Source organism: Poromitra crassiceps (assembly GCF_964638095.1).
Source record: "Poromitra crassiceps genome assembly, chromosome: 13".
NCBI classification, from domain to species: domain Eukaryota; kingdom Metazoa; phylum Chordata; class Actinopteri; order Beryciformes; family Melamphaidae; genus Poromitra; species Poromitra crassiceps.
The window spans coordinates 14,458,200-14,473,394 of NC_139644.1; the positions used below are offsets into that span (position 1 = coordinate 14,458,200).

At 42.4% G+C, this 15,195-nt stretch overlaps 1 protein-coding gene across 1 annotated transcript in view; it reads left to right on the forward strand.

Moving 5' to 3' along the window:
* Positions 1 to 3,787: 3,787 nt before the first annotated feature.
* The window catches only part of LOC310788366 (uncharacterized protein), a gene marked incomplete at both ends in the record, with an annotated part of 33,036 nt that continues 21,628 nt past the window's right edge, over positions 3,788 to 15,195 (forward strand). The window contains 9 exons of the mRNA XM_083649932.1: positions 3,788 to 3,997; positions 8,685 to 8,847; positions 9,082 to 9,231; positions 9,331 to 9,491; positions 9,822 to 10,001; positions 10,125 to 10,266; positions 10,673 to 10,857; positions 11,006 to 11,147; positions 11,290 to 11,473. Of these exons, the coding sequence (XP_083506058.1) occupies positions 3,788 to 3,997; positions 8,685 to 8,847; positions 9,082 to 9,231; positions 9,331 to 9,491; positions 9,822 to 10,001; positions 10,125 to 10,266; positions 10,673 to 10,857; positions 11,006 to 11,147; positions 11,290 to 11,473 (1,517 nt within the window). The remainder of the gene's footprint in view (positions 3,998 to 8,684; positions 8,848 to 9,081; positions 9,232 to 9,330; positions 9,492 to 9,821; positions 10,002 to 10,124; positions 10,267 to 10,672; positions 10,858 to 11,005; positions 11,148 to 11,289; positions 11,474 to 15,195) is intronic.

Sequence of the window (15,195 nt, forward strand, 5' to 3'; positions counted from 1 at the left end):
ACCAGTCAGTTACCCCCACACACAGAGTTTGTGTGTGTGTGTGTGTGTGTGTGTGTGTGTGGGGGGGGGGGGTTGTTTGTGAGGCCCTTGGCGGAAGGGGTTTTCGGGCCTTGTTGGTGAGGCTGATGGCGGTTGGGAAGAAGCTGGTCTTGTGGCAGGTGGTTCTGGTCTTGGCAGACCTCAGTCTCTTGCCGTGGGGGAGTGTCTTAAAGAGTTTGTGGCCAGGGTGGGAGGGGTCAGCCATGATTTTGCGAGACCGCTTCAGTGTCCTGGCTGCGTGCAGGTCTTGGAGGGATGGCAGGTTGCATCCGATTATCCTTTCAGCGCAGCGGATGATGCGCTCAAGTCTGTTGATGTCTTTGAGAGTGGCAGCAGCATACCAGACGGTGATGGAGGAGGTGAGGATGGACTCAACGATGGAGGAGTAGAAGTGCACCATCGTGGCCTTTGGCATCAATCAACAGGTGTGTCCAATGAAGCAAGAATAAGTTCATACTTGACAAAGGATTTAAGAGGACAGCAGCCATGTGATTGGCTTACAATGGGGGTGAATAATAGCAAATGCACAGGCTTACAAAGGAGGTGTGTGTAACCTCGCGTCACCAGGCTCTTAGGTGTGTGTGGGGTGTGATTTGATGTGATGCTATGCTATTGGTTAAATGAGATCAGGTGGCAAGCAGCTGATTATTCAATTGAAGCCTGGAAGTTGACAGGCTCATTTTGAGCATAACATGTAGATATGATGGTGTGATGAAATGAGAAGTGAATAGGGGTGTCACGATACACTACTTTCACGATACGATACGATACACGATATTGGGTTCACGATAACGATACGATACGATATTTTAACAATATTCTTTTTAACAAAAGTAAATAATTTTTATTTAACCATGTGAGTCCCGTTGAAATCGAAACCTCTTTTCAAGGGAGCCCTGGGAAAATACTGGAAAAATAGTCTTTCATTTGAAATACACAAAATACAAAACAAATGCTAATTTTGGAAATTGTTATTATAATAACTATAAAACAACATGGAAGATAATGCTTCTCTTGCAATAGAATGTGTCACACTGTCACAAACTAAATGTTTGTTGCATGGTGAAAGAAAAATAAAGTATACAATCTATTTCTTAAATAACTCATGCTCAATGGTCCCTAAACATATGTAATCTTATGTACCCCTTGAGCTGTTTTGCCATGCCAGTAGTAGTCTACCCCCTCACTCATGCGTGTTGATTCTGCTAAATTTGTTCTATTATTATTCAGGAGCAATTTTTTTTTTTTTTTTTTTTTTTTACAATATTTTTTTCTGACGATATGCATATCGTGACGTTTCGATATCGCGATATATCGTGCGACGAAATATCGTGACACCCCTAGAAGTGAACTATGGAAGCATAAAAGTCTTCCTGATTGAACCTTTGTGAACTACATTTTCACCCAATCAGATTCCAGAAAGACACACACACACACACACACACACACACACACACGCATGCACGCACGCAGATTACAAGAGATCATATGTACAGGTGAAAGCCAAAACAATTGAAAGTTTTTTTGGGGCCGGTGTGCAGCATGCACAGCAGGGCCCTTACATTCCACTCAGTCGCCCAGACCATTTTAGCACGGATGCAGGCGATGTAATGTCTTTCCACTTTCCAGTCCGGTAGGTGGCGGTAATGCACCTCTGGCTAATATTGTGGCTAGCTCGTTACAAGGAGGATGCTGGGGCATTAAAGTTGAGAGCCTGTGTCCCAGTTCACTTGAAGGCAACACGACGTTGCCTTGAACCAATGGTGACTGGTGAAAAGTGAAAAAAGCTCTCTCTGACGCGTGATTTCTAACCCCACATAGGATAAGCAATAACCACGCCCTGTGGCGCCGGGATTGGCCAGGAGCATTGAAGCTTGGGACTAAAGCACCTGGGGTTTTTCATCTTTTAAAATAAAGATGTTTAAAAAACTATTGCTTGTTACATTTTCAGTGCTGTACCTTTTCTCTGGGTAAGAATTGAGCTTGAAATTAACGATATGATACATTATGAGCTATGAACGTGAACACAACACCGTTTATATTATTGCATGTTTTTGTAGATTGTGTAGATTACAATTATTATACTTATTATTATTATTATTATTACTATGGTAAGGAAGGTAGGTGACCATAATTCAATAATTTCAATGTCCGCTCTCGAAATCGCTGTCCGTTCTCAAGAGCTATTCAGTTGGTTCATGAAATCGCTGGGCTGCGTGCCCTCCAGTGCTGCTCCTGGCCAATCCCGGCGCCACAGGGCGTGGTTATTGCTTATCCTATGTGGGGTTAGAAATCACGCCTCTCTGACTCTGTCTGCTTCATGTGTGGGCGTGCCGACTTTCCCCCCCCTCTCTGCTCGCTCTATGGCCAGTCCTTCAGTCCTCACTGCAGCACCCTGACACACAGGAGGACAGACACAGCCAAAATGGCAGCGGCTTGGTCTTGCAAGCCGCCCAACGCTTGTAGAAAAAGCAGATGCACGAAGCGAAATATGGAAATATTTTGTATACGTTGCCGACAGCGAAGGCAAGCCCGTGGACACATCGAAACCAGTGTGTAAAAGGTGCTTCAACGCGACCAAAGCGAAAGGCTCAAACACATCGAACCTGGCTAAACATTATGCCGACAGGCACCCCGACCTGTTCAAAGAGTTTAAAGACCGACAGGTTAGCGAACGTGAACGATAACCATACATGCCCTCAAATAAGTAACGAGAATTGTGTGACAAGCGAACTTGTTTCACTGAAAAATTTCGCTTGTCACAATAGCCTACTCATTTACAGTGAAACACGAGGCAATGTGCTCGAGCACAGATCTCTGCCAAGGAGCAAGTCATGACAACGTTTAGGGCAGGGGACATCAGATGACTGCATACCATGTACAATATTTAATAACACTATGGCCCTCAATGCCAGTGTTATTAAAGCTTTTACATGGTAAGCAGTCATCTGATCTCACCTATCCTAATATTTACAATAATCCTAATTATTAATGATATACGAATTCATTGTAAAAACACCTAGCCTACATGTATGGGGGGGGGGGGATACACCACATAATAAGCCTACATTTCAATAGCCTACATTTATGTGTGAAAATAATATATATTACTAGATTAACCATAAATCTGCCACTTCATGTTAATGAAGCTTAAACCCAGGATTATTAACCCACATAGGCTACACAGCACAGGCACACTACAGTTGATGTGCACTAAAGTAGACTGAACACAAATGACTCAATACACCTTGGCAGAGTTCTGCACTTTACTGAGCACACCGGCCCTATGCCAGGTTTCGACCTGGCCTTGTTTTTGTCCAAGCAGGCACAAAGCCAGCACAAAGCCAGCACTTTCTGGCTCTGTGCCAGGGTCCCAAGTCCAACCCTCAACCAAGGTGGGAATATCTGTGTGGGTGTCTGCTCGCGGAAGTGAGTGAGTCTTGAAAACTCCACTTTGTCCGCCCAGCCGCGTCCGCATAGTTACCATTGCGTAGTTACACAATTCGGGGTGTGCACCGCCAGGCGAAAACCGTCCGCACAGGAGGGGCGTGTCGGGTGATTTGACGACACTCTATCCCTTTAGGAATTAACCTCGCGTCACCAGGCTCTCTCTCTCTCGGGACTCATTAGGAATAATGACTGTCAAGGTGATGCTTCTGCGAGCACAAACAACGTTGTTCCTTGATGGATCAAGCTCAGTCAGAGCAGTAGGCCTGTAGTGTACGTAACATACTGTATGTCAAGAACAATGTCTGTTGTGGAAGATTTGGCTTTCTTCCCCTCCCCTAGTCCCACCAGCCTGTTGATGTCTGCTGTGTTCCTGCTGGTCCTCTACATCTTCTCCTCCAGCTTCAGCTCCCAGGAAAAGAGGAAGGAGCCTCCAGGACCCAAACCTCTTCCCCTGCTTGGTAACCTGTTGCAGCTGGATCTCAAGAGACCCCACCACACCCTGTGTGAGGTGAGTTTGTGACCATCTGTTTTCAGTTTGTGTTCAGTTTAATAATTTGCACACCGTGGAAATATGAATAATAATCAGTTAGGCCTGTTATGTTCCTAGGCGTCCGACGCTACAGCCGCGGAGGTTTTTTGAATAGTATTTTCTTTATTAGTATTTCCTTATATTTTCTGTGTAGTCCTAAGTGAAATGTTTTGCTTGCTTTGTTGTGTCTGTTTGGCAGTGTTGGGGGTAACTCATTACAAAATTAACATAATATATTACTTTTAGCAGTAACTCTGTAATATAACTTATAACTACTTATAGGATTGCAGTAATATTATACCAGTTGCTTTGTCAAGTAACTCGTTACAAATTGAGTTAATTTTATTTTTTAAATCAAAGCGGCCTATTTAAAAAAGATACAATCATTTCCTAATCAAACTGTGTTTTTATGCAAATAACCACTATAGATGACAATCACAAAGGAAAAGAATAACATTTAGAATTTTGCATTGTTTACATTGACTTCAAGGTAGTTGAAATTATTTTTCGGGATGGTTCCGGGGCAGCGATGTCATTCTGTTGCTGCTGTTGTTTTGGTAAAAGTAATGCAAAAGTAGTGTAAGAAGTTTACTCTACACAGACAGTAATATTGTAAAGTAACTTATTACTTTCAAATGAAAGTAACTAGTAATATGTAGTATATTACATTTTGAAAGTAACTTGCCCAACACTGCTGTTTGGTAGTGGGCTTTGCCAATCTGTCTGTCATCTTGTACTTTGAGTCGAACTAGGCTACGTTCTGGATGATTTTAATCGATGATCTTAAACGGTCGGTCGTAGTCTCAGAGAAGGCAAGGTGAGATATGTTATCCATATCTGGAAATGAACTGAAAAGGAGTGACCCACTATAGGCTACGTTTACATCTTTTTCCAGCGATGTTTCAGCATAACCTGTTCATCAGGCACTACGCTCAGGACCCGTAACACCTACAATATCATTGCTGTTACCGGCCCACACTAGCCCACCTCCACTCATTTCAGATGCACCCTAATTAATTTTGTTCTGGAACCGGGCCTGTCACCATGTTGCAAATGATTAGAAAGTCAAAGGATGTGACTTGGTTTATGAAAGACTGCATAGAATTCTTACAATAAGCACACAGCAGTATGTAAAGGTTTAGATTATGAGCTGCGTATGTCGAGGGGAAACCAACGTGGGACGGTAGAAATGAGCGATGAGATCACCATCGTGAAGTCTGCAGACGACACAGCAGTTGTGGGGCTGATCTCGAATGGCGATGAGACGGCCTACAGGAAGGAGGTGGATGCCCTGGAACAGTGGTGCCAGGTCAACCACCTCTCCCTGAACGTCTCCAAGACCAAGGAGATCATTGTGGATTACAAGAAGGAGAGGGAGACTCACCCCCCAGTCACCATCAACGGCATTGGTGGAAAGGGTGGAAAGCTTCAAGTACCTCGGAGTCAACATCCACCAGGACCTGACGTGGGCCAGCCACACCGCCACCGTCGTCAAAAAGTCCCAACAGCGACTACACAGACTCAGACGCCTAAAGAAATTTGGCCTGAGGCCCAAAATCCTCAGGGACTTCTACAGAGGCACCAACGAAAGCCTGCTGACCTGGTACGGGAACTGTACCACCATGGACCGCAAGGCGCTGAGGAGGGTGAGCCGCGCGGCCCAGCATGTGACAGGATGTGAGCTGCCAAAACTGCAGGAACTGTACAATCAGCGGTGCCTCAGGAGGTCCCGGAAGATCATCAAGGACATGAACCACCCGCAGAACAGCATCTTCTCCCTGTTGCCCTCAGGGAGAAGATACAGGCTCTTCCAGTTTCTTCCCGCAGGCTATGAGACCTCCATAAACCCGGATTATTGACATTTGCACACCTCCCTGCACACCTGGACACTTTTTTTAATATACATTCCATCTCATTCCATTTCATATTTAATACCCTTACTACCTATTTATTACCCTTCGTATTTTAGTGTTGCCACAAATGCCTTACTAGTTAACTATATTGTCCTATTGTTGCTGCTGTGATTGTGTTTGCTGTGATTTTGCACCTATTTAAATCTGCACCTTGTCTGTAACGGAGCCTACAGCATAAGAATTTCACACGTGCGTACTTGTACTACGGAGTGACAATACAAATCTTGAATCTTGAGGAGGGGAATGAGGACGATGACGTGGCACGGTAGGCTAGAAAGCGTGCGCTCTGTTTCTAGTAATGTATAAAGCAGACATGGTATACTAAAATAACAGCATTCAGTTGCTTAATCAGTATCTGCTCCACTGTCTTGCTTTTTCCCCACAGCCTCTTTTTTCTCTTTAGTTTTGACATCCAGGCGCAGTAATTTCTTAATTTGCTTTATCCAGAATACATGAATCATGCAAGTTTGACGGGAATGGTTCTCGTATAGAGCCCCACCGATACTGGATTTTTTTTAGGCCGATCCCGATCCCGATATTGGGGAGTAAAACATTTCCGATATCGATATATCGGCCGATATTCTTATATTATATATACATTATATTACACAATTTATTTTGCAATGATCCCTCAAATATCAAACACTTGACAAAGATATCACTTGACATGACTTGAGATATGTAATGTAGGCAGGATATTTTACAGTCCAAAATGACATCAATGCAATGAAATGGTAAACTTCACTGGGAATTTAATAATTATAAATAACTAGAAATACAAATACAATACAAATATAACAAATATAAAATATAACAAGTTAAGAAAAAAGATCAGATATACACAACATGCTGTCTATAACTTAGAAAATACAAAATAAAAAAATATCGACCATGTCGGCCAATACTGTATAGGTTGAGGCCACGTCTCGTCATAGACGTTGGGTTAGCTGGCTCAGCCTGGCTGGGGGCGGGGTCAGGGTGGGGTAAATTCCCCCGTTCTATCCATTCAGCAAAGTTAGAATTTAGCTGATAGCCCAGCCCAGGCAGACACGATCGGGGATTTAACCACCGCAGTAAACATCTGAGCAGACGTCTTGTGTTTTGCTGTAGAACCCCCAAACCTGTAGTTTAGAGCCGCAGCACCGTCTTTTGGTGAGTCAGCCCATGAGATATATCGGCGGTTTTGCCCCACTCGCGCGGCAGCCGTTTAACATTTTGTGGGCGTTCCCAGACATGCGGGCTGTCTCTATATCGGCCGATACCGATATATTGGATATCGGCCGATAATATCGGTGGACCGATATATCGGTTGGGCTCTATTCTTGTACATTCTCTTGAATTGAAAGTGAAAGTGAATGACCTTGAATCATTTCTTGTCAAACTTGCATGATTCACGTACATTCTCTTGAATGATTCACTTTCAATTCAAGACATACAGTATGTGTATCATGTAAGTTTGATGGGAATGACATGGGGCCCCTTTAGGGAGGTTTTCTACGTAGGTCATTCCAAATTGGCCCTCGGGGTCCCCTAACGCAGAGGTTCTCAAATGTTTTTCAGCCAAGGACCCCTTACAAGATAGAAAATATACCGGGGACCCCCTCATTCTGATTTGTGATTTTTCATTGAACTATGAAGCTTTTGCAACAACAACAAAAAGTTTTTTTTTCCCTGAAAACTTTGCGGACCCCCTTGCAAAGTGCCACAGACCCCTGGGGGTCCCCCAACCCCCATTTGAGTGTGTGTGTGTGTGTGTGTGTATATACATAAATTATATATATATACACACACACACACACACACACACACACACACACACACACACATACATTATATATATATATACCGTATATATATATATATATATATATATATATATATATATATATATATATATATATATATATATATATATATATGCGTATTGGGCAAGTATATTAACATTTACGGGCAAAGAGATTTCATGAAGTGAAAGCAGTCAGGGCGACCAGAGCGATTTAGTCAGAGAGTTGCGTCAGCGGAGGTCGAAAATGATTAACCATGTTCCAAATGACTAGCCAGGAAGGGGGCTTGCGCAACGTTTGGATGCATAAATAAAGCTGATAATATAGGCTACAATTAGAATTTTTTAAACGTCTGACCCTTTCAAAATACATCACAAAGGGTCCATTTTGCTGTAACTTGATAGCCCTGCTTAATCCAGGACCTTACTTCTTGTAACTTTTGTGAGGTAAAAAACTGGTCATTGGAGTGAATGGAGATGTCGGAACTCTCCATTATAGATCGCTCTGCTCGCAATGAAGATTCTGTCAGGAGGGAAATCTCCGAAACAAAAATCAAAATTGTAAATAATAGTTATTTTTGATAAACTGAGCATGCAGGGGTGATTTAAATACTTACTTTGACCGACTCATTTTTTCCCCTCAACTTACAAAAGTGCCATAACGGTGGTATAGCTCAAACAGCTCTCTTGATACCACTGTTGAAACTATGGTGCATTGATATGAATGGTGAACAGACCATTTGACTGAACTACTTTACTAGGTGTACATGATCACTTTTTAATGTACACCCTGCAGCCAATCAGAATCGAGTATTCACCCAGACCATGGTATATATATATATATATATATATATATATATATATATATATATATATATATATATATATATATATATATATATACAATTATATAGGTTTAGATTATGAAAAAAGTGAGTACAGTATCTGACTGCATGATTGATTTTTCCAGCTTTCAAAGAAATATGGATGTGTATTCACGGTGTACTTTGGACCCAATAAAGTGGTGGTCCTGGCAGGATACAAGGCAGTGAAGCAGGCTCTGGTCAACCATGCTGAGGAGTTTGGGGACAGATGCAGCACCCCTCTTTCTCATGACATCAATCAAGGACATGGTATGGATGGACTTCCATGACAAAACCTTTAGCATTAGCACTGTCTATAAAGAGGTATAATAAAGACATAAATAATAGCAATGAACATCTATACCAACATCATCATCATCAACAAGTTCTGTTTGGTTTGTTTCACCTGTTTTCAAATCGGGGTTTTTTTTTTTAATCATTTGTTGCAGCGTTCTATCTTTTAATGTATAGCTTGTTTTATCTGTGATCATCTGATTTCTGCAGGAATTCTCTTTGCCAATGGAGATTCCTGGAAAGAGATGAGACGATTTGCCCTGACTAACCTGAGAGACTTTGGGATGGGCAAGAGAGCAGCTGAGGAGAAAATCATAGAGGAATGCCACCATCTGATCCAAGTGTTTGCAGAGCATAAAGGTATGGAGTGACATATCTCAATGTAAGATGCTCTTTGGTATTGTTTGTCTTGTATTCCAGTCTTTACACTTTCATTGTTTCCCACTGCTGTTTTCACAGGGAATGCATTTGACACAACATGTGCTGTGAATTATGCTACATCCAATATCATCTCATCCATTGTGTATGGTAGCAGATTTGAATACGCTGACCCCCGATTCAAATGCATGGTGAATAGGGCCAATGAGACCATACGTATTTCAGGTTCTGCTCCAATACAGGTAAGCATAATCTTTGCTTGACTTGATGTTGTTTTTAAAAGTTAATTAACTAGAAATCAACTTAATTCCTACACAGGCATTTCATTATTGGGTGGATTTTAGAACATGGAAAATTGCTATGAATGAGGAGCAGAGACTTTGTACTGTACTGACATCGTCATAGTTAGGGTTAGGATTGAGCACGGTAAAGATTTTTTCAACAATCGTGATTTTAAGGCATGGAATTTTTTTAAATCTTTCAATGGAACTAAATTATAAAGCTGGGTTGGTGTTAGGTTTACATTCTCACTCATAATTCTAATCTCTGTAATCTGTATTCTTGTGTGGCAGTTGTACAACACCTTTCCTTGGCTGGGCAATTGGATAAAGAGCCGGAAGCTGATATTAAAAAATGTTGAAAATAATATTTTGGATATCAGAGACTTAGTCAAGCATCTGAAAGAGACTCTGAACCCTCAGATGAGCAGGGGATTTATAGACTCTTTTCTGATCCGTAAGCAGAAAGACGAGGTATGACAAACACCTTTGATATCTTTCATACAGGAAATATGTATGTACAGAAATGCTCATATACTGTACAGCAATGCTGCATACATGTCTAGTTTACGATATGTGGGTGTGCTTTCCTCTCAGGACTCCTGCATCATGGACTCTCACTACCATGAGAAGAACCTCATATTCACAGTGTCCAACCTGTTTGCAGCTGGTTCAGAGACCACAGGCACTACATTGAGATGGGGTTTGCTGCTCATGGCCAAATATCCACGAGTACAGGGTAAGAACAGTGTGCAGCAGCGGGGCAAACGGGCACTGCACTGGTTTAAAATAGTGTTACAGATAGGATAGCCCAACATTACAGCAGTACTACTAGAGACTACATAACGAAAAGAGTATCGCTGCTTTCTATTGTAGAAGCTCTAAGAATAATAATGAAAACAGAGAATTGGTTGATAATCAGATTTGTTCTAGAACATTGGTTCCCAAACGGTGGTTAAAAAGAAAATGCAATTCCAGCGCGGGCCACACGAGGGCTGCTATTTGGGAAACCCTGACCTAAGGTATGGATTGGTACATGCTATGTCAGGAAGGTGGCAAAATGTTGAAGGATATTTTTTTTCAACGTGTGTCGCGTGTAGCAGACGCAGGCAAATGTAATTGTATTTCCTACTTTGTGTGTTCAGACCAGGTCATGGAGGAGCTGATCAGGGTGGTAGGAAGTCGCCAGGTCCGGGTGGAGGACAGGAAGAACCTGCCCTACACTGATGCTGTCATCCATGAGACTCAGAGACTGGCCAACATCGTCCCCATTGCTATTCCTCACGTCACCAGCCGAGACGTCACCTTCCAGGGCTACTTCATCAGGAAGGTCAGATGAAATACATAATAATAATGTATTCAGCAAAACTGATCATGTTAAAATTCAAGTTAAAAAACATCCCTTGAAAAGGTGACTGCATTTCCTTTTTGATAATAATAAATATTCTTAGTCAGCCTCTCATATTTTGTCATGACAGGGGACAACTGTGTATCCTTTGCTGATGTCTGTCCTTCATGATGAGGGTGAATGGGAGAGCCCACACACGTTCAACCCGGGACATTTCTTAAATGAGCATGGGAAATTTGTGACAAAAGATGCATTCATGCCGTTCTCTGCAGGTACGATATATCATTTCTGTAAACATTGAAATCTTCCTTTGCATTTGACATGAAAATTTGTCCAATTCATGTATTTTTTTTACATTTCTAAATCCAGATTTGTCATTATGGCACCTTGTTATGACACCTCCTGAATTCACAGGTCGCAGGGCTTGTCCCGGAGAGAGTCTGGCCAAGATGGAGCACTTCCTCTTCTTCACCTCTCTCCTCCAGCGCTTTCGTTTCTCTCCTCCACCTGGAGTTACAGAGGATGAGCTGGATCTGACACCAGCTGTTGGCTTCACCCTGAGCCCTTCACCTCATCAGCTGTGTGCTGTCAGTCGCCAGTGAGGAAGAACACTGGAGCGTTTGATTGTTTTGGTGTCCGTTTATGACGGTGCCAAGTTCACCATAGTGCCAATCTCATCAAATGCAGGTGAGTCAGTCATGGAGGAGACACTTCACCCCTCTCAAGGCCCTGACACACCGGGCCAAACGATCGGCCATCATTCCGTGTCGGGCCATCGTCGAGCATCTGTGTCCCTAATTTTTGCGGCGTGTCCTGCACTGTTGGCACGAGTCAGCCTTTTCTGGCCGATTCAGCATGTTCAATCGACGTCTGAGATGAGCCTAGTTCAATCATTTCTATACCCTAATACAAAAGCAACTTGAGATAACTCTTGTTGTGATTTGGAGCTATATAAATATAAAATTGATTGATTGATTGAAATACCATTTCTAGAATAATTCAGTCATTTCAACTATTTCCAACTAATAACTGTGCTTACATTGTTTCTAATAACTCAGTCATATACTGTAGTACTAGTAACAGCTATAGTGCTTTCCCCCGGACGGTGCCAGCTGCTGTATGCTCTAGGCACAGAACGTACGTGGTAGTTGATCGTCGACTGTAGTCTTCACGGTGAGTTCAAGTGTAACCTTTAGGCCCCGACACAGGCGATGTGAGGCAATGCAACAGTCAGCCTTCATTGCTACTATTTATTTGACGTTGGTTTGATGTGTCTGGGCTTTCAGAGTCCTCTACTCACCCTTATATTGGGCAGTGGTTTCATTACCTGCACATCCACCAATGGGATTTACATGCAGAGATGTCATTGTGGTTTAAACCCTATGTAGGAAAAACCAGCAGATGCCTGAAGATCAAGGATCAAAGATGAAGGAACACCACAGCAGACAACATAAGTCATCTTGTAGTTTATTTCAAATCAGGCCAGATGGCCGGTCGGTTTCCTTAGAGGTTTTGAGACAGAATGTACAGGATTGAGGACGCTGCCAGAATCCTGCTAAGAGAAGCGCTGTGCATGTATAAATTGGGGGCGTGGTGAATCTCTTTACAAAACTATTTTTAGCAAAACTATTTTATATGTATCTGAGGACATCCAAATTCTGGTGAATAACGAAGAGATCATGATGCTGATTCATTCAAGTGTGTTTTCCTCTTTCTATCCCAGTGAATGATGTGCTCTGGTACTGATACTGTATGTTTTGAGAATTGATATGTGTGATATGAACCCACAGCATTTTTCTTGCTTAACTCATTCACTGCCAATATCTGACTGGCATTTTTGGCACAGGTAAAGTATTTCCATAATGTTTGGTCATCTTTCAAGACCCACAGTAAATTCTGTACTAGGACTACAGTGATGTCCAATACCTCGAAATGAAGATCTAAGTCTCTACTTTCACCCCCAAAAAGAAAGTTAGCTTTTAGCATGTTCTGTACTCTACTTATAACCCTTTTTATACACCCCATGTTCATCAAAAAAGCCTGTCTGGGAAGAGAAAAGGGAGAAAAAAGCATTTTTGTAAAAGGGCACAATCTCAGGCATAACTCACTCTCAATTCTTTTATTTTGAACTGTATTGACATCAGACATGTAAATATTATTCGTTAGGACACAAATGACAAAAAAAATATATATATATATATATATATATATACACACATGAAGTGCTTTTTTTTTACATTCAACAATACAGTTTACTCGGTGTGAGTGTGCAGACAGACAGACAGACAGACAGACAGACACACCGACAGACAGACACACCGACAGACAGACAGACAGACAGACAGACAGACACACACACACACACACACACACACACACACACACACACGATCCCCCTTTTAGATTTCTAACCCAACATAGGATAAGCAATAACCACGCCCTGTGGCGCTGGGATTGGCCAGGAGCAACACTGGAGGGCACGCAGCCCAGCGATTTCATGAACCAACTGAAGAGCTCTTGAGAAGGACAGCGGGCTGCTGTGAGTGCCTTCTGCCCGCTGCTGCCTAGCTGTTCCTGTGTTTATTTTTGATTTGTTCTGGTACACCCGTCTCCCTGTCATATCAACTCTGCTATATTTGATCGTTCCCGTTTTCCCCTCGGCTATTCAACACGTCCTCACCGCCCTCGCAAACTGATCGATCATTTCCTCATTCCTCCGATGATCAAACACATCTCTTGATTACTTTCTCCCGTTTTCTCCTGGCTGGCACAGAGGAAGGCGACTCCAGCTCGTGCCGAGGGCGTTTCAATTGCGTTTCTCCTGTCTGCACAAGGAAGCGTTACCCGTTCTCTGCTTTTCCTCTTGCTAGATTTCAAAACAACAGCTGCGGTATGTGTTTGATCGCGTGCTGTCGGCTACCCTTTGAAGGCAGGGACCTGTGTCTGTGTGACAGGCTGGGCAAGTGTTTGCTGCAGGCGCTGCACCAATAAAAACAAAAACACGTCAAACACGTCCTTGGCGGGGAAGGCCATTGCTGATAACACGTCAAAGACGTCATTGGCGGTGAATGAGTTAATGAGTATTGTATTATTATTATTAGTACTAGTAGTAGTATTTCTGGTACAATGAGATGTATTTTTCTGTTTCATTTGATGTCATTGTATGTTATTGATTGAGCTATATTATTGATTGATTATATTTATTGAATTTTATAATGCGGTATGATGTACTGTACTGTACTGTCTGCTGCAGTGTCGCTGGAACTAGGGGTGCTTAGGCCGGGGCTGCAGCACCCCCTCCTGGTGGGGAGCTGTAATTTCAAGGCTAAAACAATTCAATAAACTATATTTGTTTTCCATTTCTATTGTTCTATTTCTCTATTTTAATATTGAAATGTGTTTATTATAATACCAATAAGTAAATAAATAATAATGCAAAATTAAACAATTTCTGGCTGTGATGTGACGTCATCATATAGACTTTGGGTGCGTTCGTAAATCCACTGACGCTCTACACTGAAATGAGAGTGTGAAGGTACGGTACATTACAACGACGCTCTCAATTTACGAACGGTCCAGTGTGCTCTTTGGGCGCTCGGAGTGCTATTTCCGAACGCACCCATCATCTCAGCACCCCCAACTCTAATGACCGTCCCTGGTCGGCCGCGCTGTCGCAGCCTCCAGTAACAAGAAACCGGACCATGGTGTATGAGCTCAAAGAAACCAGACCATGGTGTATGAGTTCAAACAGCATGCTGTTGTTGGGGCTTCTGACTGGCCTGTAAAATGATCCTCATCACACTGATGGTTAGGGATTATCAGGAACCTGCTTGACATGTTCCCCCTCCTTTAGCCAGTAATGATATATTTAGACTTCTAAACACACATTATGTGCCTTTATGTAGGCCTGTATTCACTATTTAGAAAAACAATAGCTTTAAAATACTTGCCAGATTGTGTGCTGAAATCTACCATAATTACAAAGGAGGTGTGTGGGGTGTGATTTGATGTGACGCTATGCTATTGGTTAAATGAGACCAGGTGGCAAACAGCTGATTATTCAATTGAAGCCTGGAAGTTGACAGGCTCATTTTGAGCGTGCATGCAGATATGATGGTGTGATTAAATGAGAGGTGAACTATGGAAGCATAAAAGTCTTCTTGATTGAACCTTTGTGAACTACATTTTCACCCAATCAGATTCTAGAAAGGCACATGCACACACACACACACACACACACACACGCGCGCGCGCGCACACACACACACATACACGCGCACACCTATTTGTTTAGAGATCATAATATGTACAGGTGAAAGC